Source organism: Athene noctua, chromosome 6 (assembly GCF_965140245.1).
Source record: "Athene noctua chromosome 6, bAthNoc1.hap1.1, whole genome shotgun sequence".
Classification (NCBI taxonomy): Eukaryota; Metazoa; Chordata; class Aves; order Strigiformes; family Strigidae; genus Athene; species Athene noctua.
Genome location: NC_134042.1, coordinates 10,049,861 through 10,073,628, shown reverse-complemented (window position 1 = coordinate 10,073,628; position 23,768 = coordinate 10,049,861). Strand labels below are relative to the sequence as shown.

General features: G+C 51.4%; 1 protein-coding gene across 3 annotated transcripts in view; it reads left to right on the top strand.

Annotated features, from left to right (window-relative positions):
* CREB3L1 (cAMP responsive element binding protein 3 like 1) overlaps positions 1 to 23,768 on the top strand; it is a 57,760-nt gene that overhangs the window by 17,873 nt on the left and 16,119 nt on the right. For all 3 annotated transcript variants that reach the window (XM_074909516.1, XM_074909515.1, XM_074909514.1), the window contains exons 2-3: positions 18,472 to 18,700; positions 23,420 to 23,580. In XM_074909516.1, coding sequence (XP_074765617.1) covers positions 18,472 to 18,700; positions 23,420 to 23,580 — 390 coding nt within the window. The remainder of the gene's footprint in view (positions 1 to 18,471; positions 18,701 to 23,419; positions 23,581 to 23,768) is intronic.

Here is a 23,768-nt window from a genome sequence, read left to right as displayed (position 1 = left end):
CTGCACTGGTCTCATTCAACACCGCGCTGGCCTCATCCGATGCTGCACTGGTCCCATCTGAGGCTGTGCTGGTCTTGCTGAAGCCTGGAGTGAGAGCTGTCTCTGTTAGAGAGGGAAATTTGGAAAGAATAGTGTTTTCTGCAGCAGGCCCTTAAAGGAAAATTTGGAAGTAGGGATTTCAGAGTCACAGGTGCAGCTCCACTATTCACAATACAGCCTGGCTGACACCTCTGTGACATACTCCTGTGTTTTCTCTGAAAAAGGTCTACTCCTGCACTTGCTCCATTTTTTTTCTCAGCAATTCCCTGGAGGTTTTAAGACTGTAGTATTTAATTAGCACTTAGTGTATTACTTATTTACTATTTAAAGAATTCTCAGTGTTAAAGGAAGTGAATGAAAATGCTTAACTCTCTGGAGTTGTCTTTGTGACGGCCACATGGCAGGTCCTCTTCCCATAGTCACAGGTAGGATTGTGCTTGATATGAAGATTTGATTCTCAAGACTTGGCTTGTACCAGTGCATTTCAAGGAAGGGATGAGTCAACCCACTAAAGCCTGTGTGTCCTTGTCCTGTAGTAGACGGTTCACTGCAGGAAATCAGATGGTTCACAAAAGTCAGTTGGTGACTCTCCTTGCTGCAGAGTTACAGGGGAACAGGCAGGGCACCAGGGATGGAGCAGACCATTACAGCTCGGCTAAGAAATGGCTGAGAGCTGTCTCTTGGCCTGATTTGGCTGGGAGATTTCCCAGGGAAATTCCAGGCCTGTGCTGCAAGGTCAGGTGCAATCACCTAATGCTTCACAGGCAGTCTTGGGGCTAGCATTGTTCTTCTTCAGGAGAGGTGTCTGTTGGAGAAGGCAAGCATGTTAGTCCTCACTTCTAGGCCAACCTCAGTCCTGGGATTACTGCATCCCACTGATCCCCAGCTTTCTGCTGGAGACTCTATTTATCCCCCTTTACACATCCGAACTGCTGGGACTTCATGTCTCCACATGGGACATCAGAAGTGAGAGCAAGGTTGGAACAAAAGCTGTGTTTCTCGGCTGCCCCCCATGCTGACACCACGGCTGTCCCGCTGCCACGGGTGGCTTCTGCACGTGCAACTTTAACATAGTTTGGTATTCTCTGGCTGAAGTAATTCTGTTTTCAGGCTGGCAATAGAACAGCGAAGGTGCTTGCATGGAGCCCTTTTCTTACACTTTCCTGTCTTCGGAGCTCAACTTGTGTTGTGAGTTGTTAGGTGTTTTCTTGGGTTGGTGCCTGCATGTTTTGCATCATCCCTCAGAGCAGAAATAGCTGAAAGGTTGTGAAGAGCTGAGGGCACGGCCAGAGCGGCTGGGGACTGCAAGTCACATGCTGAAAGGCAGGCTGTGTCTTTCAGCCCAGTTGCTCCCCACATGTCTGCCATGCAGTGTTTACATCTATCTAACTTATTCCCAGCTGCTCCAGAAAACAAATTTTTTTGCATCTGCTTTCCTGTCGGGTCACATCATTTAAGGTTTTCCTTTCCCATAGTCTTCTGAGCCAACCTGAACACCCCAGCCTTGCCCTCTCGCCCATCCCTTTCTGACTTCCTTACCCATCTTCTCTTCTCTTTTTTTGCATCTCTCCTCTTACTCCTGTTTTCTTAGATCTCTCCAGGGCTGTCTGCCTTTGAAGTCATGTGGAGCTGCTCTAGTCTGATCAATGTCCAAGTGACAGATGCTTGACACTGCTCTTAACAGGTTGTTCAGCCAGAACAAGGTCTCGTGAAGGTTGGAACTGCAGATACCCACAAACTCTTTCACTCCTTTCTTTCTCTTCATGTTTTGTCTTCTCACTTTCTAAGATTGCAGAATTCCCTCATATAGGATGGAAGCAATGTGCATGGCTATTCTCCCTGAAGCTAGTATGTAATTTAAACCAGTGTTGGGGTAATTAGTACCATCTTTAGGGCTCAAAGGTGATGCCTTACGTGAGATCATTCATTACAATCACTGTCCAGCCTGTTCCAGAGGAAACTCACCCTTGACTACCTCAGCAAAGTTGCTTTTGGCTTCTTTACACTGTGACTTTGTCTTGATTAGGAAAAATGTTTGTTTAGGTCAGTCTGGCTGACCCGATTAGCAAAGCCTGCTCAAAATGCAGTTAACATTTTTCCTAGAATAGATGCAACGTAATGCATTCAGCTCAGCGATCTGTGTCAGGAGTTCCCCTGCAACAGGAATGTCATAGCTCCCTTGGGAGGAACCTGGCAGCCAAGGCTGCAGGAGAAATACAGCTTGGGCCTGACACCAAGCACGTTACAACATTGGGTTTGGATACTCATATTGGATTGTCAGCCGCCGTCCTGCAGGTGAGCTTCCTTAGACCGATGCTCAAAGACCTTCCCGCGTGCTGAGCTCCCCACCACAGCATCACAGGGGCACGAGCTTATCTTCCCAATGCCATGGCATGTCCAGGCGGGAGCACTGCTGCTCCCGAATAACTTGTCTCTGTTGGCCGAGGTGCAGGGGATCTACCTTGCAAACCTGCTCCTGGCTTGGTGGTATTTGTATGCCCCCCTCTCCTGGGAGGAGAGCTTTTCCCTCCAGAAGGGGTAGCTGAGGCAGAGGGAGAACAGGATGAAGAAGAGGACCTGGGTCCAGAGCCTCATTAGTTAACTGTTGCATGTCAGAGCAGCTTGATGTTAAATGAGTCCCATAAATTCAGGACAGTTGAAAGAAGGAGCTGGGCAGGTGCTTCTGGCTGAGCTCACTGCTGTCCTGGGGGAGGGACTGCAAGCCAGGCAGCTCAGGGAGGAGGAAACCAGCTCTGACATTTGTAAAGACTGTTGATGGAAGGTTTCTTTCAAAGCCTTTTCAGTCTCTCGATCTGAGAGCTCTTTGCCCAGGGAGTGCTGGAAATCTGGCTCTTCTTTCCAAGCAAATGTGGCAGACTCTGAGAGCTGATGAGGTGCTGTTGAGCCACAAATATTGAATTGCCAATTGAATGATGTTGGGTTTGTTTTTGTTGTGGTTTTTTCTCTGCTTATGGACAGTGGTGCAGTGAGGTTGTCAGGAATGGGAGTTTTAGTCCCAGTTCTGCTGGTGTGATCCTCAGGGTGACACTTGCAGCAACGAAGCTTTTCCTCATTATGAAGTGGTACACATCCTTATTCCTACTGACAGGGGCAGTGCCATCAATGGGTGATGCTGATTAATGAAAAGTTAGACTGGGGTGGAGTTTTGCTAGTAGATATCTGCCAGGAAATGCCCGTAGGAGCTATTTAGAGTCTCTTTGAATGACTTTGCAACTATACATGATATTTGCAACATTTTCAGTTTGGCAGGTCCATCCTCCACTGATGTCCCAGCTATGCTTCACCCCTCTCCTGTTCCTTATCCCTGGAGACTGCACGTGTCTGATTCTGACCTCAGATACTTCAAGCTAATCCAGAGTAATCTTTCTGTGTCAGTCTAAATGACTGCGTTGGTCAGCATCAGGATTTAAACTAAAGTACTTGGCCCATGCTGTTGCTGGCCTGACCTCTTTGGGCCTTACTGAAAACCAAACAATTTGTGCTTTATAAATCCAGTGAATGGGCTGTACTCATACCTCATCCTCCACTGCACAACCAGATCCTGGCTCAGTCGCAAAACCTAACTTCTCCCTGGGTTTGGCACAACTTCCTGAGAGCACCCTGTTACATTTCTGCCTGAAACTGCTGCGTGGTCAGGGCTGTGCCGAGTTCCCAGGCTCCCAAAACTGTGTCTCATCTGGTTTGTATCTGAGAAGGAGGTAACAAGCTGGACGTACCAGAGAGCCATGGCTTTATCAGTCCCCTAGCAGGGCATTCAAGACCCATGTCAGTCCCTCCTGCTGCTCAGCACTTGGTTTTGCACTTTCCCGGTCTCTTTGGAGGTGTCTTTTCCCCGCAGCAAGTCTGCCTGACCTGTTGTAAAGTTAGGATCGCTATCGTTCACTGGGAGGTGCGACTCAAAGGTTGCTTTCCTGTTCTCCAATGATTCTCCTGCTCTTCAGGATTTGTCAAACATAGTTGGCAGCAGTCCATCAGCTGTATTAGCATTAAATAATGAGCAAATGGCCTGCAGCCCTTTTTCAGACCGGCAAAGCACACACCTTTCATTCTTTCCTTACATGTCTGCGAGCCCTGTTTTTATCACACTGGGAGAGAGCCGAGGACCAGATGCTGCTCCGGTCATTGCTGGGGACAGAACAGAGGGTGCTGCACTCCTTTCTTTGTTGCTAATTAGTACCAGGGTGGTAGCTAGAGGCTGCTAGCTGCGAGAGCAAAACTCTTTTCTCCCTCCCCTTGTAACTACAGCCACGGCAAGCAGTCAGTGGCAGCTGTAAGCAGCTGGGGTGAGCCGCAGCAGAGCAGGAGCAATGCTCATTTCTTAATTTTCCTGTGTGCTTCAGGCTCCAGGGGAGCAGCCCTGGCAACCTCCTCCTTTGTAGCCAGGGGCTGAAGTCCCAGGTGAGATGAAGGCACACATTACTATGTCAACCCCAGCAGCTACACAGTGTAGTGAGGTCACCCAGCAGCCTCGATATCGATGTGTAAGTGCCAGAGACACATGTCCAGACCAGTGCCCCATCCACTGGTCTCAGATGCCTTTCTGATTTTTGATGAAACTGGATTATGTATAGTTGCCAGATGATTTATTTATTTATTCTGGGAAAGGGAAGAGGGAAGGAGGCCAGGAGGGATGGAGAACAGGGAAAGAAAGAGGGAAGAAAAAGCAAAGACAAGAGAGAGGTAGCTATGCAGTTAGCATTCCTGAGCCATCTGGACCTGTTGGCATGGCCCCAGCTGGACGGGCTCACAGGTTTATCCACAGCATGATGTAATCTCCATGGTCCAGCGTTTGATTTTTCTCCTCACGCTGGATGGCCTCGTATCTGGTGCATGTCTGGAGCGGGCATTTTGATTTCCTGTTGCTATTTGTGGACTTTTCCTGGCCGATTCTCAAGAGCAGCTCGGGCGGTTTGCATTCCTCAAGCTGAAGAAGCAATGCCACCCCGTCGGAGCAGTGTGGGGGCCAGCCGCGGCCAGCCTGCTGTCTGGGGAGGGGCAGCCCTGCACCGGGAACTAGTTGTGGCTTGCACCATGCGTGGCTGGAGAGAGGGTGACACCTCTGCCTGGTGCCTGGGCTGCTCGAGCTGAGCTCGGGAGTCAGCTCAGCCTTCAACGCTAGCACAGAGAGGGCTGGCGGGACCGCTCTTCCCGGCCGTTCATGGGCTTCCCTGCCCTGCTGAGTCTTGCAGCAGAATGGGAGGAAGGAGAATTTTATTTGGCCTGAGACCTGTTCTTCCCTTTGGTAGGTGTGAGTAAAAAGCAGCCGATGATCTCAGTCCCTCTCCCTCGCTAACAGCAGCACCGGGGAGCACCAGGACTCTCAGTAGGTGGGCTTCCCAGCACATGGGAAGGACGGCTGGGAAGGACGTGGCCCGACACTTCCAAGTGCCCACCCTTGCTAGGGAAAGGCCTGTGACCACTCAGTGCCATTGCCAGGAGGCAGTGCGGTCTAACAGGAAGGGTTCATACTCATGTTCCCTCCGTGGTCTGTGGGAGACAGCCATGCCTCATCAAGACCACCCATCTCTTTTGTCTTGAGTCCTTCTCAGCACGTGAAATGAAGAGGGTTTGCATGTCCACCTCCATAAAAGCACACTGTTTGAACGTCTTTAAGTTACAGGAGCCACCCAGGAGCAAAGTAGTCTTTTTCACTACATAAATTCAATGTGCTGAGGGGCAAAGAATAGAGCCATGAGTCCCCTCCTGCCTTCAGAAACAGAGCAACTCCCACACTCCCACACAGAAAGGTCTGAGATGCCTGAGGGTGAAGATGGGATTTCTCTACAGCGTACCACTGCTGCAAGCAAACCTCAAACCCAGCAATATGAGGGGCCTGCTTCAGAGTACGCTGTTCTCCGCTGACTCAAGAGATGTGGGTAGCTGTGTGATGAGCCATTAGGCAACAGTTTGACATGAGCACACAGTGCTCCCTCCCTCATGATGCCTCATCCTGCCCACATGCCTCCCTTAGCTTTGTTTCCTCCAGGGGCTTGGGAACAAGGAAGTTTAGTGTAATGACCCCCAGGGAGCAAAATTTTGTTCAGTGGAGAATCCTACCGCCTGGTTCAGAGGTTGTCCTGGTTGCACCCGGAGGGAAGCAGGGTTCTGCTTTCATAACACCCCAGGGACGGCCTGTCCACCAGGGATGGACTCACTGGAACCACAGAGCTGAGCTTTTCCACCCGACTCAGCTCTGCTGAGCGAGAGAGTAGCTGAGGAAAACGATGGCCTCTTTATAAACCAACTGGCAAAGCTCTTGCATCTCTCCTGGGAGCAGGCCAGGGATTCTGAGTCACTGCTGAAGTGGGTTGCGGCCAAGGTAGTCTTACCCAAGACATTAAGGGAGAGAGGAGAGATCCATGCAGGAGTGCCAGCAGAAAGAGAAACAGTCATGACCATAATTAATAATAATATAATGATGAAAAGAGTCAGAAACACACTGCCCACTCCAAAAATAAAGTTTGAGGACAATTCAAATGCTGTAAAGTAAAGAGAGGAAAGAGTCGAGAAAGACCGCCAAAGCCTGCATGTCAGCTGCAATGCAAGGAGTCCCATCCAGCTGGCCTGGGTTCAAAGAGCTCCTATTGTCCAACAGCATTTCCAAGACACCATTCAAAACTTTCAGAAAATGAACCCAAGATGCAGGGTGAGATTTATCACACAGTAAAGGCAAGCCAGATGTGTGCACCCTTTCGCGGAGAGGAGATGGGAGGAAGGTGGTGGAGGAGCGAAGCAGGGGAGAATCAGGCAGCGGAGGTGTGAGGGAAGAGGGTGGCATGAGAAGGTCAGGTGCTGTGGGCATCCAGGCAGGAAGAGGGGCTGGGTGCATCTGTGCTGGGACACACCCTGGGCACTTGTGAAGGGTTTCACATATACAGAGAACTCCATACTTAGGAAAATTCACTTGGCGTCGGGATTAAGAGACAGAGGGGGAAGAACTCACTGGTGCTTATTCCCTTTTGTTCCACATAAAACCTTGATGGATACCAAGAGGTTATTGTTGCTTCTGGTCCTGGATTACAAAACTGCATAATAAGGCCATGTCTGAAAGGATGCCCAGAAGCCAAACCACTGTAGATTTTATCTTGATTTTCTAGGACTCACACAGCCTTCATTATCGCTTTGCAGCACTGGCCACCATGGCAGGGCTGTAACTTCTTTTGCCACAGGAATCACTCACTTCCACCTGTGATTTGATTATGTTAAAATCTAGCAATTAATTATATGGAAAGATAATTTAATCTTGGAATCTGCTGCTAATGTGGAGTTACATGACTACAACCTGTCATCATTAAGTAAGTCCTCACGTTCTCCCTGCCTGCAATGAGACCAGTGCTGTTTCTACTGTTTGCAGGATAACCTGGTAGGGTGGCCATGCCATACCACACTCCACAGATTAAAAGGTAACTTGATTTTGTTGTTAGGAAGACCTCTGGTAGTAAGGACTTGCTCATCTAAAAGCAAAAAGCCTGAGGAAACACTTCGGAGGCTTAAGCTAGAGTCTCTCTTAGCAATGACTCATATGTTTGCTGACTGTAGTTAGCTTCTACAACAGCTTTTTTTTTTAGAAAGGGGTGGATTTAACTGAAGCCTTTAAACTGAGATGAGATGTTTCTTTCTGTGCAGCTCAGTTGCATGAATATAGCTGTTGCACTCAGCTATGTAAGGAACCATATTTGATTACCGGACTGGTTCCTCCAGGCCCTAAAACCCATGAAGCCATGCATTGTCTCCTTGTACCGCTCCAGGGATGTCCAGAGGATGGATTCCCAAATCCACTGGTTTCTGCAGACACCCCTCTGATGCTGGGGCGCAGATGCCTGCTTGATCTCAGATGCAGGAGCTTTCAGGGCAGGTTTTCAGGTCTTAAGAGGTTTCCTGTCTTCTAAGGAACATGGGATCTTTTCCTCCCAGAAGCTTCTGACTTTACTTGAACACATGATTGCAGCTATCTTCATGTTTCTACTTCTTTTGCCCACCTACAGGGTAGCTGGCCACTGAACCTTGTGGAGAAGACTGGCTTGGAGAGGGGATAGCTGGAGAGCTGGGTCTTGGGAAAGGGTTTTCACAGCCTGCCTTTCTCCCTCAGCCTTGATTTTCATCCCATGGTTGAAGCGACTGCATTATCTCTGAGCAGTCAGATCTCCATCCTCATCTTTGGAAACACAGGGCTTTGACCCCTTGTTCACCAACATCACACCTTTGTTATTCCCCAGGATGGTGTTAATCCAGGCTGCTCCAGTAGTGACAAATGGTCTGAGAGGTGTTACTGCCCTTTGTGGGCTAGGAAGGATTTCCCCATTCTCCAGAGACTCTGGTTTCTGCAGCTCCACCACTGAGGTGAAAATGATACCCTCAGCATTGGAGCTGAAGTTTAATTTCCTATCTGCTGCTCAGGGCACAGATTTTCCACTGGGATATTGGCAGCAGGTCAGAAATCTGCATTCCAAGCTGAATTGCTTTGAAAACAGTCCTGGTGCCGGACCCCATTCGGTTTGCTGGTTGCAAAACCCAGCTCTCGCCTAGCCTGGCCACTGAAGAGAGTCCCAGCTCTTGCTCTCTCAAGATTTTGCGTGAAAATCCCTCACATCCTTGAGTCACGAATCAGCTGGTCCAGACTTCATTGCTTTGTAATTGCCCTTTACAAAGGCCCAAGGAATGAAAGCCACCAGTAATGTTTGGTATTAGCTGCATGCCTCAGCTTTTGGACTTGAACAGAGTACAGCTATCTTCCTCTTCCAAGGCCTGCTTTTCTTTATGGGTCTCCAGGGACCTGCCAGGGGACAAAATGTGAATTATCTCTGATTTTGCTCTCTGAGCACTAAAGACAAACAGTTTCAATGAGACAAATGAAGCTGATTGTAAATATAATACAGACCTTTCCTCCTTCTCCAGTTACCTCCCAAAGCAGATTTCCTCTGTCTCCCAGGGTGCCTTTCTCATTGCCTTTCTTGCAAGACGCAGAAAAAAGGCCCATAGTGGCATGGGGGTGACAAGCTGTGTAAGAGCAGAGATCTGCCACCTCTGGTGGCTCCAACCCCATACTGGGCAGGGCCAGAACCTTCCAAGAAAGATGGAAGAATTGGTGGAGTGGCGTTTATTCCAGTTTATTTTGGTTGTTGAATAAACGTCCTCATCCCACTGATTGGTGACTGGCTTGAGCAGTTGCACCTCTCTAATTTATTTTTCATTGTATTGAATGTTCATGTTGTATTTCATGTCTTCTGGCAATAGTGTGACCCGGCTTCACTGCAGCATGACAGTATAGTTCTCAGAGGGTCATGCAGAGTAAACCAGTATTTTCTTTTGTTTGCCCTGCCTGCTGCCTTTCATCACACCACGTGTCCCTCTCCGTCAAGCAGAATTTTTCCCTAAACTGTCCCAGCAGACATGCCACACACAATTAAATCCATGTAGGGTTTTTCTGGGTAGATTTGCCTCTAGATTTACAGGGCTGGGCCAGAGCTGCATCCCTAGGTTGTGCAGGGGTGCCTCACACCAACAGTTATGGCTATGGAAACCCAGTAGTGTTCGGGCTGCTGTGCCTCTGTGAGGACTGAGAAGGGATGGATATGGTTGGGCTCCACACAGCGGACACCCGGGTGGAGGTGAATCGGGGTAACATAGCAGGTAGGGCCTTCCCAAATATGATGGATTCTATTTTCACACATAATGAGATAAAAAGTTCCCATGAACCCCCTCCCCCCGATGCTACAGCAGCTGAAAGACTCCTGGCCCCCGGCATGGTGTGGAGTTAGGGTGTCACTGGGAGCCTGCTGCAAGCTCAGCTGAGGCTACCGAGTTAATACAAAGAGGTAAAGCAACAATTCAGAAGAGACCTGGGGGCAGTGATGACAATTACGGCTTCTTTTTCTCAGAGCTACTGCTCACATGAAGTCTCTGCCCAGAGACTGTACTGACAGAAGGAGGAGTAGAGAAGAGGAAGACACCCCTACCAGCTTGCCCAGGGGTACCTGCATTCCCACAGAGAACACCTCCCACGCATCTCCGTTCGAACGCAGCCCAGCTGCCACCACCACGGCTCAGAAAGAAAGGCGGCTTTGTTTAGTAGCAAGCAGGTGTCTTCAGTTCTCTGAGCTCAAGAAAGGCCTTGAAGGACAAACTTTTTATTTGCCTTCCACAGACCCTTAAAAATAGCCCCCAAATCTTCTGCTAAATGAAGGTGAAGAGCAGTTGATCTAAATGTTTCATCCTGAGAGGGTTGTGTCCACTTGTGCATATAGTTCAAGCCCTGCTCTAATTTTTTTTTATCAGAGTCGGCTGCAAGGGAGTTGTAAGCCAAAAAAATTTGGGACGTTCTTGCCTATGTAGCATACACTCAGCAAAAGCTCGCTGGAAAGCAGAGGCATTCCTCTTTATCCTCCAGGGTGCTGCTGCTGGGAGGAGAGGTGCTTCTGTCTCTGCAGATTCAGTGAGTCTCGTGCAAGAGGCAAACTGGCTGTAGCTGCTTTCCACACAGGGCCAGTGGAGCCCGGTTAGCCCTAGGGAAAGCGTCAGCTTCTGAGGAACGGAGATGTTCCCCCTCAGCTTTAGCACACATACCTGCTCCGCACCCTGGCACCCACGGGTGGTTTGAGGGCACGTGGGTGGCCACGCCGCTGCAGCCACACCGTGATGCTGCTTGTCTTCAGATTCACCCCACTCTGGGCTCTGCCCTGCCCCACAGTCTTTGCCCTGCCAGGGCGCTTCCGCTCGCTCCCACGTCACCACTGTCGTGCCGGCTGCTAATCCCATTTATGCTGAGCTCACTTAAACCCAGGTGTGGGTACACCAGCGTCCATGACTCTTCTGCCACTGAGGCAGCAGGTGCCTTTGGTGCCTTCTTCAGGGTCACTTGGGAAACCCAGTCACAGGCTGTCAGATTTCAGCTTTCCATGTACTTTTTTTTTTTTTCCTTTCAGGAGCAAAAACATTTAAGTTACAGACTTAACTGGCCCACTCCCCCCACGCCTGGGTGCCTCCCAAGATTCCTTCCCAGTGAACAGCAGGCTTGCAACCTCTGAGCTGGGTATTACACAGCTACAATCAGAGCCACAGAATTTCGATGTGGTCTGTATTGTGCGTATGCTTTTAACAACATCACCCATTATGTCAGCTGGTATTTTTTTTTTGCCCCCCCTTCTGCTAGGGTTGGAGGGGAAGAGGGGGAGAACACAAAATCTTTACGCCTGCCCCGGAGGTTACTGCAAACCGGGAGAGGCCGGAGAGGCTGGGGCGATGTCCTCCGAGGCGCTCATTAAGGCACCCCAGGAGGAGAAGGAGCCATGAAGGGAGTGAAGGCGAGGCCTCCCCACGGGGCACAGCTCCCCTCTCGCGTGCTCTGCCCCTCAAGTTCCGCGTCCCCTGCGTCCTCAGCGTCCCGCCGAGCCGTTGAGGCAGCCGGGCCCGGGGGGGAGCCGGGTGCGGGCCCGGGCCGTGCGGCGGGTGCGGGGCGGCGGGGCCGCGGTCCGCTCCGTCCTAACCCTGCACTCCTCCCGCCCGCCCGCCGCGCGCCGCTGGCAGCCTCCTCCCATTGGCCGCCGCTCGGCGCCGCCGGCCAATGGGCGGCCGCCGCTGCCGGCCGCTGGAAACGTGCCGCGGCGACCGTTAACCGCCGCCGGCGGGGGAAGGGCGGGGGGGCCGGGGGTCGCCGGCGGCCGCCCCTCAGACCCGGCGGCAGCGGCCGCACGCTGGGCGGCCCCGCCGCCCCGGCAGGCTCGGGCCGCGCCGCATGGCGGGGTGGCGGGGCGTGAAGCGGCTGCGGGCACCCAGGGCCCGGGCGGGGAGCGCGGCGGCCCGGGTTGCTGCCGCTCCCTCGCTCGAGGGGAGCGCCTTGCCTTGGCGCCGCTCCCTCAATCGCCTTCCCCTGATTGTGTCTTGAGCCTCTGTCGTCCCTCCTAGGTCTTGTGGCGCCTAGCGCTGGAAATTGTAAATCCAGGTCCTTGGCACGGACGCGCGGTGGAAGGAGGTTTCCGCGGCGAGCTGCGCCTGAGCCTCGCTGGGACTTCGCAAGGCACCGGGGACGGGGCTGCGGCTGCCGAGGAGGAACGGCGGGTGGTGGCTTTGGCCTGAGGGGCTGCGGTCCCGGAGGGGTGGGAGATGATGGCGCCCCTGGCCCGCGGGGAAGCTGCTCACCTGCCTTGTGTCTAGCGACCGTAAGCCCCGATCTTCCTGTCATTCTGCAGACAGCAATCAATTCTGGGCCTGCTTTCAGGCCAGGTTCAGCCAAACCCTCCGCTGCGTCGGGGCTGGGTGTCGGGGCAGCGTTTGGTTCACCATACAGTCCAAGGTCGTGATGCTGAAAATAATCACGGGTGACTTGGGCATTGCCGTCAGTCTCAGAGAAAGACTAAGGGGTGCTGCTGCTCAGGACGCTGTCCTGCTGCTGGAGGGAAATAGCAGTGGGGTTTGCAGATGGTTTGGCCTGAAGTGCTTTGGCCACGCCATGCAGAGAAGCAGGAACAGCAAGGGGGTAGCAGGTCAGGGGCAAGCTCTCCAGGCAGACGGGGGGCCTGGGCAGACCAGGCATGGAGCAGGCAGGAGCTGCACACCTGAGGGGAAAGACCAAGAGCAGTATGGATCAGGATAGAGGGGCGCCAGAGGGGCCTGAGAGAGCCAAGAGGGGGTTGGATGATCACTTGTGCCCCTTGGGGTGCACATGCACCGACTAGACTGTGAGGAGGAGTGTGCACAGCATCTGTCCATCCTGCCTGGATCTTGTTACCGCTGTCAAGATCTTTACTTTCATAAGGTCTAAAATTCACTGCATTTTAAAGAGAGTAGAAGGACTGTCTGGAGTGTATGGGCTCTTCTTTCCTGGAATGTAAAGGAAACCTCGACTGTGCAGCTGGAGTGCAGGGGGCTTCATTCCTTAGTGAAAGCAGAGAAGGGAAATGCAGATGTCACAGCTGGGACAGGAGATTTATCTTGGCAAGCAAAGAGGAAAAATACTTTCAAAAAGAAAAGAGAAAACTCAGAAGAATCCCCTCCCCATCTTCACTGCCTGCCAGCATGAGCAGAACCTCCAACCTGCAAAGGCCCTTCGTCTCCTGGGCCTGGGCTGCCGCCCAGCTGGATTAGCCCCTCGCTGCTTTCTCTTTGGAGCGAGACCATTGTGGTGGGAACAGGGAGGCTGTGAGAACCAGGCTGATCCTGAAGGGTGATTGTCTCCAAACAACTCAGCTGGAGGTGGGAAGGGGAAAGTCACAGTCAAAGGATGGAAGCGTGAAAGGGAAAAGGAGAGACAGATGAAGCCAAGGTGACCACAGAGGAGAAGTGGATCCAAGGAGAGGAAACTGTCCCCTTCTCAGCCATGTGTGGTGCCCCTGGGCTACAAGAGTGGCACCTTAAGGCATCCCATGCACACCTGGGCAGGGAGAAGGCTTAATGCCTCAGTCTCTGCTTGAGACCCCCAGAAATCTAACACCAGCTCTGGGTGGGGGGAAATAGAGAGGTTGCATTTGGATGTCTGGATGCCTTACATTAGCTCCCAAGATAACTGTTGTACAACAGGAAAGGGTGTTCGAATGAGAAATGCACGCACGCACATACAGTGCGCTATTTAGACAACCCTAAGCATGAGGTCAGGATGAAAACATGTGGTGGAAATATGTTTGGAAGAGTCAGTGCCTATGTCGATCACCAGGAGTGGGAGGGAGCAGGAGCCAGCAGCTGACAGATTCGCACTCTCTCCCCGAGGCTGAGGTGGCCTCAGACTGAGCAGATTCTCCTGTGGCATCAGAGCAGCTTCAGGCTCTCAGTAGGGCCTGGAGGCGCAGCGGTCGTTGACTCCCTGGTACCTGCGCTTGCTGGCTCATCCCCTTCAGGAACTGCCTCCCCGTCCTCCCAGAACTGTGGTGGGGGCACAGAGAGCCAGAAACCGGGTTTGGATCAAGAAATCCAGCACATCCTCACCATTGCGTTTCTGTCCCTTGGCTGCCCCCTCCCTGACCGCTCACTGGTAATACAGCTTTGGAAACACATCTCGTGCTATTTCTTGGCTTTGGAGCATAGTTAGAAGGAGAAGGAAGGAGGGTGTGAAAGGGAGGGGGAGATATCAGGAGCGAATAATGCAAAATGAGACTGTGCTGTGAGCTTTGTATCCCATCTGGAAGCTGTTTTCCCCCAGTACACTTCACACCCGCACCCTCTGGGCCAGGATGGTAAGGATCACGTTTCCCGGTTGACTGGTTGCCTTGCTCAAGCCAGGCCCATCTGTGTGAAAGCTACTTGAGATATCTTAGAGGAGAATCTCAGCAGAGTTGCAGAGCACTGTCACAATCAGAAATTCTTGACCAGTTCTCTGAGGAGTGGGAGCTGGCTGATCTCATCCTGGCTGTAAGGTGCTCTCAAGGAGAGAGCCTAGGCCTTGAAGAGGCTGTGAGAGGATGAGCCTCCTCTGCTTGTGCACCTCTGTCCATCCCACCTTCATTCACATCCGAGTCTTGGGGAATCTTTCTTGGACTTTCCACCAACACATGCTTCTGGACTGCTGAGATCTTCATTGCCACAACGTAGGCAAAAGTCTCCACAAAGCCCAGCACAGTTTTCATTTAGTGGCAGCACATGAAAGCCTTCAGCTGTGCTGGCTCCAGTCTGGGTGGGAAGGGAGGGCTAGTGGCTGCTCAGCACCTCCTTTGGCATGTGACCTTCCAGCAAGGATAAATCACCCTCCATTTGGTCAGGTGATAAAACTGCTTGTTTGCCGCTCAGAAACTTGGAGCACTGACCCTGCCATGCTCTGCCATGATCCACACAGCCCTGAGACACTGTACGCTGGGACCTGCAGTTCCCCGGAGCCTTCTCTCTCACATGCGTTAAGGAAGAGCGTGGCTGAAGCCTTCTCTGAGTTTTGCCAGATAGGTGCATCTCCCCCAGCAAGGCTGGGTGGGACAGAGTTTGCATATTCTGGGTTAGCAGGCTCAATCTAAACAAATTATCAGTGATTTGATGGCATCTATCTGAAATAAACTCTGGGCTGCTCCTCACTGGGCCCATCACAGGTTGGATTGGGGCAAGAGGGCACTTCTTTCCTATTGCCATGTGGTTTCACACATGGCTGTGTTTACTAATCAGAAATCTGAAGTTAACAATACCTGTTGGCGTCAGGAGAGAACAAAGCCAACCCAAGAGACACAGCAGTCTTCCTGGGACATGGTGGTTTCACATCCTGCTTGTCTGGTGTGGATATAGCTAGCTCATGTCATTGTCTTTGCTTTACCCTTCCTTCTGCTTTCCTCTGCTTCTTGCCACCTTCTTTTAGTAAAATAGCAATATCCAACTGGGACAGCTCTAGGTGCTCTCCCTCTTTGTGGGTGTCTGATCCTTGGTGCCCCCTCTGATAATAACCACAGTTATTCCCGATCTCATAGGCTAGCTCCCTTCTCTCCACCATCTGTGTCTGGAGATGTTGGACTGGTATACATATGACTGGTGAGAGCTGAAAGAGGGCTGCTTTGATGAGAAGGCTTTGCCAGTATTTACTTGTGCTGGAGAATAAGACCCAGGAGCCCAGAGAGGCGTGTGTGCCCCAACATTTCTGGATTCCCAGGGAGGGTGTGAGTATCACTGCACATCACCCATGTTTTTAACCCACTCTGTAGTAGGTCTCTATCTCTTGGGAGAGAATGGTCTTTTGGGGACCTAAACTCCTGCACCTCTAGGAGAACAGTGTTGCCTCCATCCTCACTTCCAAGCAGCAGGGTCCTCCAGCAAGCCTGCTGTGTGGTGTCTAAAAGAAGAACCAGAAATCTGCAATTACTCCTGCCAATGTTGGTGCCCGTGTTAAGGCTCTGATACTCGACCCATTGCACTCATAACTCATCTCTCACCCCTTAGCCACTGCTGGGGAGACTTTCTGGCTTCAGAATAAAACCAGAGGGGCACCTCCACCTCTTCCCTCCAGGTAGGTTTGTCCTACAATGGGAAGGCTGTTGGCTGACCAAGAGATTCTTGTTCTAAGCATGGGTGGGGTGCTGTTAAAAGGTAGTGTGTGGAACTACTGCATAAAAGCATCTTCTTGACTCTCTTCACTCCCACCTCTGCCTTTGTTAATGCACAGTTGTGACAGAAATTTGAAGCACGTGGCAGAGTCACAGCCAGATTCCCCTGCAACTGTCCATCCATCCATCCCCGCTTCTCTCCCAGGGTTAGATGGTAGTTCTAGCTGTGATGGTTACAATAGTGTATATGATTTGGGTACCTTTTGTTGGATCCTGGCTCTGCTGTGCTGCATCGTGGTGCGTTGGCAGCCAGCACTCTGAATCCCTTCACTTTTCTGTGGTTATGTTCTCACCCTTACCGTAAGGCTATTGTGTTCATATCCTGTGTTTGCTTGTGTTGTTTAGAGAAAACAAGACAAAGAACAGCTGTTACATGAGCAGGCACTCTCTGGGGTTAATGATCGGGACTCCAAACTCTTTACCCCTCCATGCTGTAGGTTAAGATAAAACTAAGTTTTCCAGTGCTTTATAGATAAATATCTAACCCAGTTCCATCTGCTGACTCAGCTCCCTCTGAAGAACAGCTATGCTCAGCACAGATGGGAGGTGTTTTCTGTTGCTTGATTCAAGTGCAGAAATGCTTCTAGGCAACTTGGAAATGGACGGGTAGATTTTACCAAGCTACCCCGCCAACTCTGCTTCCAGTATGGGAACAAATGGAGAAAACTTCAGCCCAGACATCCCAGAGAGGGCCTCAGCACTGGGGTTTAGCATGAGTGTGCCCTCACCTTACCTGCACATGCAGTGTCTGCCCTCCCAGGGGAGCCTTGGGAGGGGGGGTGTCAGGCTGTCACTCCAGGCAGTGGGAGGACAGGGCAAGCGAAAGAAGGGAGAGGAACCTCGTGTCATGCAGAATGCAGGTGGCAGGGACTCCCTCCCCAACACACACACTTCCAGCATGATCTGAGTTTTTAAGCTGGATGGCTGAGGGATAATGTTGGAAGGTGAAAGGTGCTGGCATGTTGGAGAATGCTGCAGCTCACCGTCTCCCTCCCCCACTTGGTGGGAAGCATGAGTCTGTTCAGCTGGAGCCTACTTCGCTCCCCAGCCTCACCCCAACCCTCTGACAGCCAGCGTAATGTTGACAGAGTGATACTGTGCTCCGGTAAAACAAATACACCTTCCTGTGGGAGCAGGAACCTGCAGGCTCCAGCATCCGGGGTCCTCTGGCCAACTCCTCCCTCAGTCCTGTTGCTGATGGAAGGACAGACGGCACACACCTCATGCTCCTCTAGGAGCTGGGCTCTTTCCTGAGCTCAGCTCTCACGCTGGAATTCATTGGCATTCATGTCTCCTCTCGAGGACCTGCGCTCTCTCTCATCCATACCCTGTTGCTCTTGGTATTTCAGTATGCTGCTCTCAATGCCTTTCTGCCCACCCAGATGCTTTTCCAGGCGGGGGGGACCCAGTCTGACTCTGCTGAGCTCTCTCCAGTTCATTTAAGTTACACAGTTCCGTCTGTGTAATATAGTCACTTGAATGTATCTGTCTTTTCTTTCCTCTCCCTGAGCCAGTAGCCTCAATCTGCCAACAAATGGGATAATTTTTCAGCTGGTGTTTGGCAACCATCATTTTTCTCCCTGCCCAACCAATGCTTTGTGGTAGCAAATGGAAAAGTTAGCGATTTGACTTCTGAATAGGAGGATATGCCTCAAAGGAAACAGGTTCCCTGTAGCATCAGGAGCCCAGCTCTGCAGCAGCACTGGCCAGATTTACTGACTGTTACTGGAATGATTAGTGGAATGATTGTTTGTTGTTAACAGCCCATCTGTAGTGTTTAAACTTCATCGGGGAGCCGAATTTCACAGGCATTATCTGGCTTGAGGACAGCCTCATATGGTCCACAGAGGGACTGTGAAATCCCAGAGGAAATTAAATACAACAGGGGGCCTTCCTGTTATGTTGATCCAACTGATCTTTTTTTCTCAGATAGAAATCAGCAGCCGGGTTGATGTTCTCTGGGGCATCAGAGTGCCTACTGCTGCTGGCAGAGAACATGAGAAAGTGCCTGTCACCAAGCACAGGTGCTGAAAACCGTGATTTTCTGCCACACTTGCATTTTGTCATCACAGAGATTTCTTGCCATGTGCTCTGTTTGGCTTGTTGTTCCAGTGAGATGATGCTAGGAAGCCGAAGACAGGTACCCAAGAGGAAGGGGGAGATGTCAGAATGTAGAAGAGTTTCACAAGTGTTTGTGGCATAGATAAACAGGCAGAGATGTACAGCACCACGGCCCTTTCTGTCTTAATTCAAGGTGTTTTTATCAAACTGATGCAGGCAAGGGATAGGAACTGCTTTTTCCTATCCAAAAGGGCTGTTGCTGAGGTTTGGCTCTCAGTGCAGAGGAAGGCTCTCAGATCCTTCTTGGGAGTCGACACTAAACAGTCTCTCTCCCATTGTATTTCCTCAGCATTTTTCAGAGAACCTGGATCACTTCTCTGACAACATGGAGGATTTCTCCAACGACCTCTTCAGCAGTTTCTTCGATGACCCAGTACTGGCTGAGAAGAACCCGCTGCTGGACATGGACCTGGATCCACCCACTCCAGGCATCCAGGCAGAGCACAGCTACTCCCTCAGTGGAGACTCTGCTCCCCAGAGCCCCCTTGTGCCTGTCAAGACTGAAGATAATGCTAACGGTGAGCATGAGATACGCACACTGCACAGCTTCGGGCACATCTGTTAGCAGCGGCTTTGGCTGGCTTCCATATATAAGGACAAACTGGCTATTCCCTGGGCTTTCGCATGGCTAATCCAGGGAAGAATTTGTTCTGCCCTTGTCAAATACAGTCCACATTTTTCCCTTCAGTTTGTGCTCTTACAGTCACATTGCTCCTTTGCCAGGCTAACTGTTATTTACGAGGACGATAATTGGTTGTGGTTCGGTGTGTTGCCAGCTTCTGGCAAGCAATAGGCAATGTTTCTTTAGGACCCTGCAAACCTGGGTGTGGATGCCCTAGACCCAGGTCTGTTTTGGCGTCAGGCAGCAGGGTTTTGGCTTGAACAGACAAAGCATGAGTCTCTGGCTGCAACCAGTGCTGGTACATGTGGAAAGCTAAGTGGCTTCTTTACCAGCAGATCTTTTAGCAGGAGACAGAGAGGAACAGTCATTTCAGAACCTATTTTTAAAACAATTCATTTCAGGATAATTTATGATGGCTGGATATTTTTAGAACCGTCCTTGCAGAGAGTCCTGTAATTTGTGGGACTGTGTGGGTGTCCCAACAGCTGATGGACACCAGGCTGCCTGAAAAAGCAGTGGCACAGGCTCAGTATACACAGAAGAAAGCCATTGCTTTGAGTGAGAGTGAGACCTGGGACAGAGGCTTTCCTCTCATGGCCAGGAGTGATTCCAGCTCTCTGGTACAAACGCCAAGGCAGTGGGAGAGGAGCTGGCCTCTGCTGCCTCTTTGGTCCCTACAAAGGGCACAGCCATCAGTGCCATGTTCCTTAGAGGCCACTCAGAGAGGTGCTGGGAGAGAGGCTCATGGCAGGCCAAGCAAGCTCTGCCTTGTATCAAAAAAAGCTTTCCATTTACATTTCTTTTCCCTTAGCTTTAACCCCAGTACAGTCTTGGAGGGCACTCAGCCCAAACCGGCAACCGGGCGACTAACGAAAAACAAACCAGCATGAGCACATAAACACATCTTTATTTTGCCCCTGCAAATGAATGGGAGGAGGTGAGGCTTGGGAATGAGAGAAGCAAAAAAAGCATGAGTCTATAGAAAGCAGTGAAATGAAGTCTGCCTGCCTGAAGCAGCCTCAGGGATTCTTCTCTGAGACACTTGTCACCACTTCTGCTCCTCTCCTCTGTGCCTGGACATGCCCCTGCTTCGGCTGCAGTGTCTCCAAGGCAAGACCAGGGTGTGACACTGATCCTTGGGCAGAGGCCAGCACAGGGTGTACAGCACATAACCCAGGAGAGCTCGAGATGGACGTGGTGCTTGTGTGCTCTGAGAGTACAGATCAGGTCTATATAGGGAGTAAGGCCTAGTATTAATGTGGCAGGTATAGGGGTATTTATGCACCCAGTCCTGCAGCAGAATAATTCAACCCATCTTTCCAGGGCTATCTTGGCTCATAATTAGATGTGAGTCATATTCCAGTGTAGCCCTGAGTCAGGTCCAGTATTTGCAACACTGTGCAGTCCTTTTGGCACAGCTTCATCCAGTCTCCGTCCTTTTAGACATTCACTTCAAATTAATTACCCAGGAATAGCTTTTCTTTAACATTAAGCAAGCTCTGCTTGGTCTGCAGAGCTCCTCAGGAATGCCCGGGCTCCGTCTAGGCTTGGAGTTGGCTGAGGCTTGCTATTTATCAGGTTTCTCCCAGCTTTTCTGCAGATCTCCAAAACACTTCCAAATCCTGCCCCTTCCCACATGGTTCCCACTAACTCGGGTCAGCTGGGGCAAGCCACTGGGTGCATTGTGACCCTGCTTATCAGTGGAGTCTGCTTTCCAGATGGTTTGTGCACATGGACTGGCTGCTTCGGTTCTCAGTACGGCCCGCAGTTCTGTGGGGTGTGATTTGATGCCAGGAGCAGGGAGAGCCAGGGTTGTGCAGAGCAGTGGGTGCTGGACCAGCCTTGGGCTAGTGCCCACACTCCAGTACAGGTCCTGCTTCCTCACTGCTCTTTGCCTCTCCTCCTCAAACCAGGGCAGCTCTGGATTTCTTTCAGCTGTACTTCTTCCCATTGCGTACAGAGTATCTAGAGCTGAGGATGAGCTTCCTGGCATGCCTCACCCACCAAGATACAGTGAAATCTGCAGTGGTTACAGGCTGGCCATACCTCCAAAATGTCCTCTCAGGCAGCAGAACATAGATGTGTCCACACAAAATGCTTCCTCCTCAGTATCTCGTTGACCCTCTGATGGTTTATGTGTTTTTTGATTCTATGTAACCCAATCGCTCCCCAGATAAATCTCCGAGGGTGGGAAAGAGAGCAGGGTCAGAATGCAGACAGGAAATGGGAGGACAGTGCATACTCATTTGAGTGTCTGCTCCTTGGGCTGTCTGGGCTGACAGCACTGGGGGCTGCTCTTTGGCCGAGTCAAGTCTGAATGGGGAGAGCCCTTGGTGGTCTGCTCACCCTTGTCTGGTAACTTGCTTCAGCAGCAGCCCTCCCAGACAGAGGGTGCCCCACGCCTCTGAGAAAAAGAGAAATGCAGAGCTTTGCAACAGAAAAAGAGGATGAAGAAGATGAGGCTTAAGATCACAGTAAGGGAACTTCAGATTAGCCAGTAGGCACAACCTTAGTGGGCATAGTGAAACCATAGAAGAGATTTAATGGGGGCAGCTGTGGACTCTTTGTCACTTTGCAGAGGGGTAAGATCAACTCACACAACCATCTGTCAGGACTGACACAGGGTTAGTTGAACTTGCCTAGAGCAGTGGGATAGACTGGAAGACCGCTCAAAGTCCCTCATCTCTGTGACAGGCTGTGATTAGGCAGAAGTCAGTCCAAGTTTTCTGGCTGTGAACACTTGTGGCTGCCTGTGTAACACCTTGCCTTCTTCCATCAGATAGGGCTTGTCTCTGGCACTTCACTGCCAGCTGTGGGCTTGGTGTTCTTAGCAGGACAGAGAAAACGCAATTCGGTCTGTGTCTGCTCGCCAGCCTCGCCGGCGATGCAGCGTAGCCCTGCCTGAGAGGCTGCTGAGGATGCTGGCCCTGTGCCGCTGTGGGAAGCTCTAGGAAGTGATGCATCAGCACTGCGAGTGGTGCCCACTGCTGATACACACACACCGAGCAGCCACAGGAACTCATGTCTCTGCATGAAGGTGTCCAGTCACACAGGGAGCTGGAAGGAGTGAGCCTCTGCTACAAAGACCTATACAGGCAGCAAAATAAGAGGTGCTAGACCAAAGACAGGAAGACAACATATTCCGCTGGTAAGGCGACCCTGTGTTAACTGATAAAATTCTTGCCCAGGCTTTAACACCACTGTGTCCAAGCAAAAGCCAGAGGCAGGATTCTGCCCTGTCCTCTCCTGAGGGCAACAGAGAGTGAGTTGGGCAAAGATGGTAAGTTACCTTTAAGTTTAGCCCAGATGACAACTCCCACACAACCAGCTGCTTGCTTGTATTCTTCTCTGTGCAGGCTTTTCCGGAGCTGAGAAGGGCCTTTCTTCCCCTCTCCCCTTGCCAGGATATCTTCTAGACTGAGACCCGGGCAACACCTCTGGGTCTGTGAGTGCTGTATGCAGAGAGCAGTGCAGAGGGGTCAGGGAGTGAGCCCGACTGTGGCCTCATGTTGAGCCAACTGGAGCACTATCTGGTAACAAACTTAGCAATAGTCTGTCCTGTGTCAAGCCAAATGCATTTCTGGTTGTCAGATAAAAAGGGGAAGAGAAGGGATGAGGATTAGGGAGGAGGATGCAGGCTCCAGGCCAGCTAGGAGTAGCATTTTGGCAAGCTGAAATGTTTGAAGAGCAATGAGGGGACCAAAACTTTAGAGCAGAGCCCAGGCAACTCTCCTGCCTAGAAGATTTTTTTCCTGTCTGAGCTGCAGCTTACCCACCACTGCCTGAATCCCATCTCCCGGGATCTCTACTTCCAGTGACAAGCCAGGCTCACACCAGAGACGTGCACGGGACAGAGCAGGCAGGGGGTGAGGGGAGCATCCCTACACAGCTCCATTCAGTTATTTTCAGACACTTCCTTTCCCTCGCTGCTGCTTCTCTCCCTGCCAGCAATGGCAGCAGGGCACGACTGTAGGCAGCAGACCCCCTGAGCAGCGCGGTGTGGAGGAAGAAGCCTCACGGGTCAGGCTGAGGGGAGCAGCCTTGGGAGCAGCCTCACAAGCAGGTGCCACATCGGGCTTTCTTCCACAGAAATGGACCTTCCTCCTATCCTGTCATGCAACAAGGCTTCCTCTGCTTGGGAGGCCGAGGCAGCACTGTCACCCTTTCACTGTCATCGTGCTTGCCCTCTCGCCAGCTCTCTAGCACAGAGATGGTGCTATTCTTGGTGACACACCTGGCAGTTCTGTGATGCTGGCCACGCTGCCTAAAGAGCAAGAGCCCAGCATCCACCTCTCACTGAGCTCTAAATATAAATAAGCTCCAGAGGATGAGACTGAGACATCACTGGGGGAAGACACCCTGCAGCTGTCCTCCAGCGCTCGGGCTGCACAGTCAGACACAATCCCTCTAGCTCTGTCCTGTCTGCTCCCTGCACGCTGGGGGTTTGTTCCCTTTTGTACCCTTGTGTTGTGGGCCTGCACATGTTTGTGTGGTGACAATGCTAAACTTGGAAAGCCAGCCTCCCCAGATGGGGGGAAGCTGTCTGCATGGCTTTTTTTTTTTTTTCTTGTCCTGTTCTTGCTCGAGTTTGACTCTCACGTTGTGCATGTTTCAGAGCTGGAGAATGGAGTGTGGTCGCTGGGACCCAAGCTCTGCTCCATCATGGTGAAACAGGAACAGAACCTGGCTCTAGACCTGCCTGAGTCCCAGCTAGCTGCCAGCTCCATACCAGTGCTGAACCTCAACCCTCTGCAGAGACTGCCAGTCCCCGAGGAGGTGAGCCCATCTAAGATCCATGGGGAACCTGGGCTCTCACACAGCAGCACCCCTGGTGATGTGGACCCAGCCACGTGACTGCAGGGTCGTGCTAGGTGATTTAACCCCTGGACAGACAGGAGAAGGTGATACAAAGCCCAGATACTGCATTACTTGTCATTCTCCTCTTGAAATGGCAGTCAGAGGAG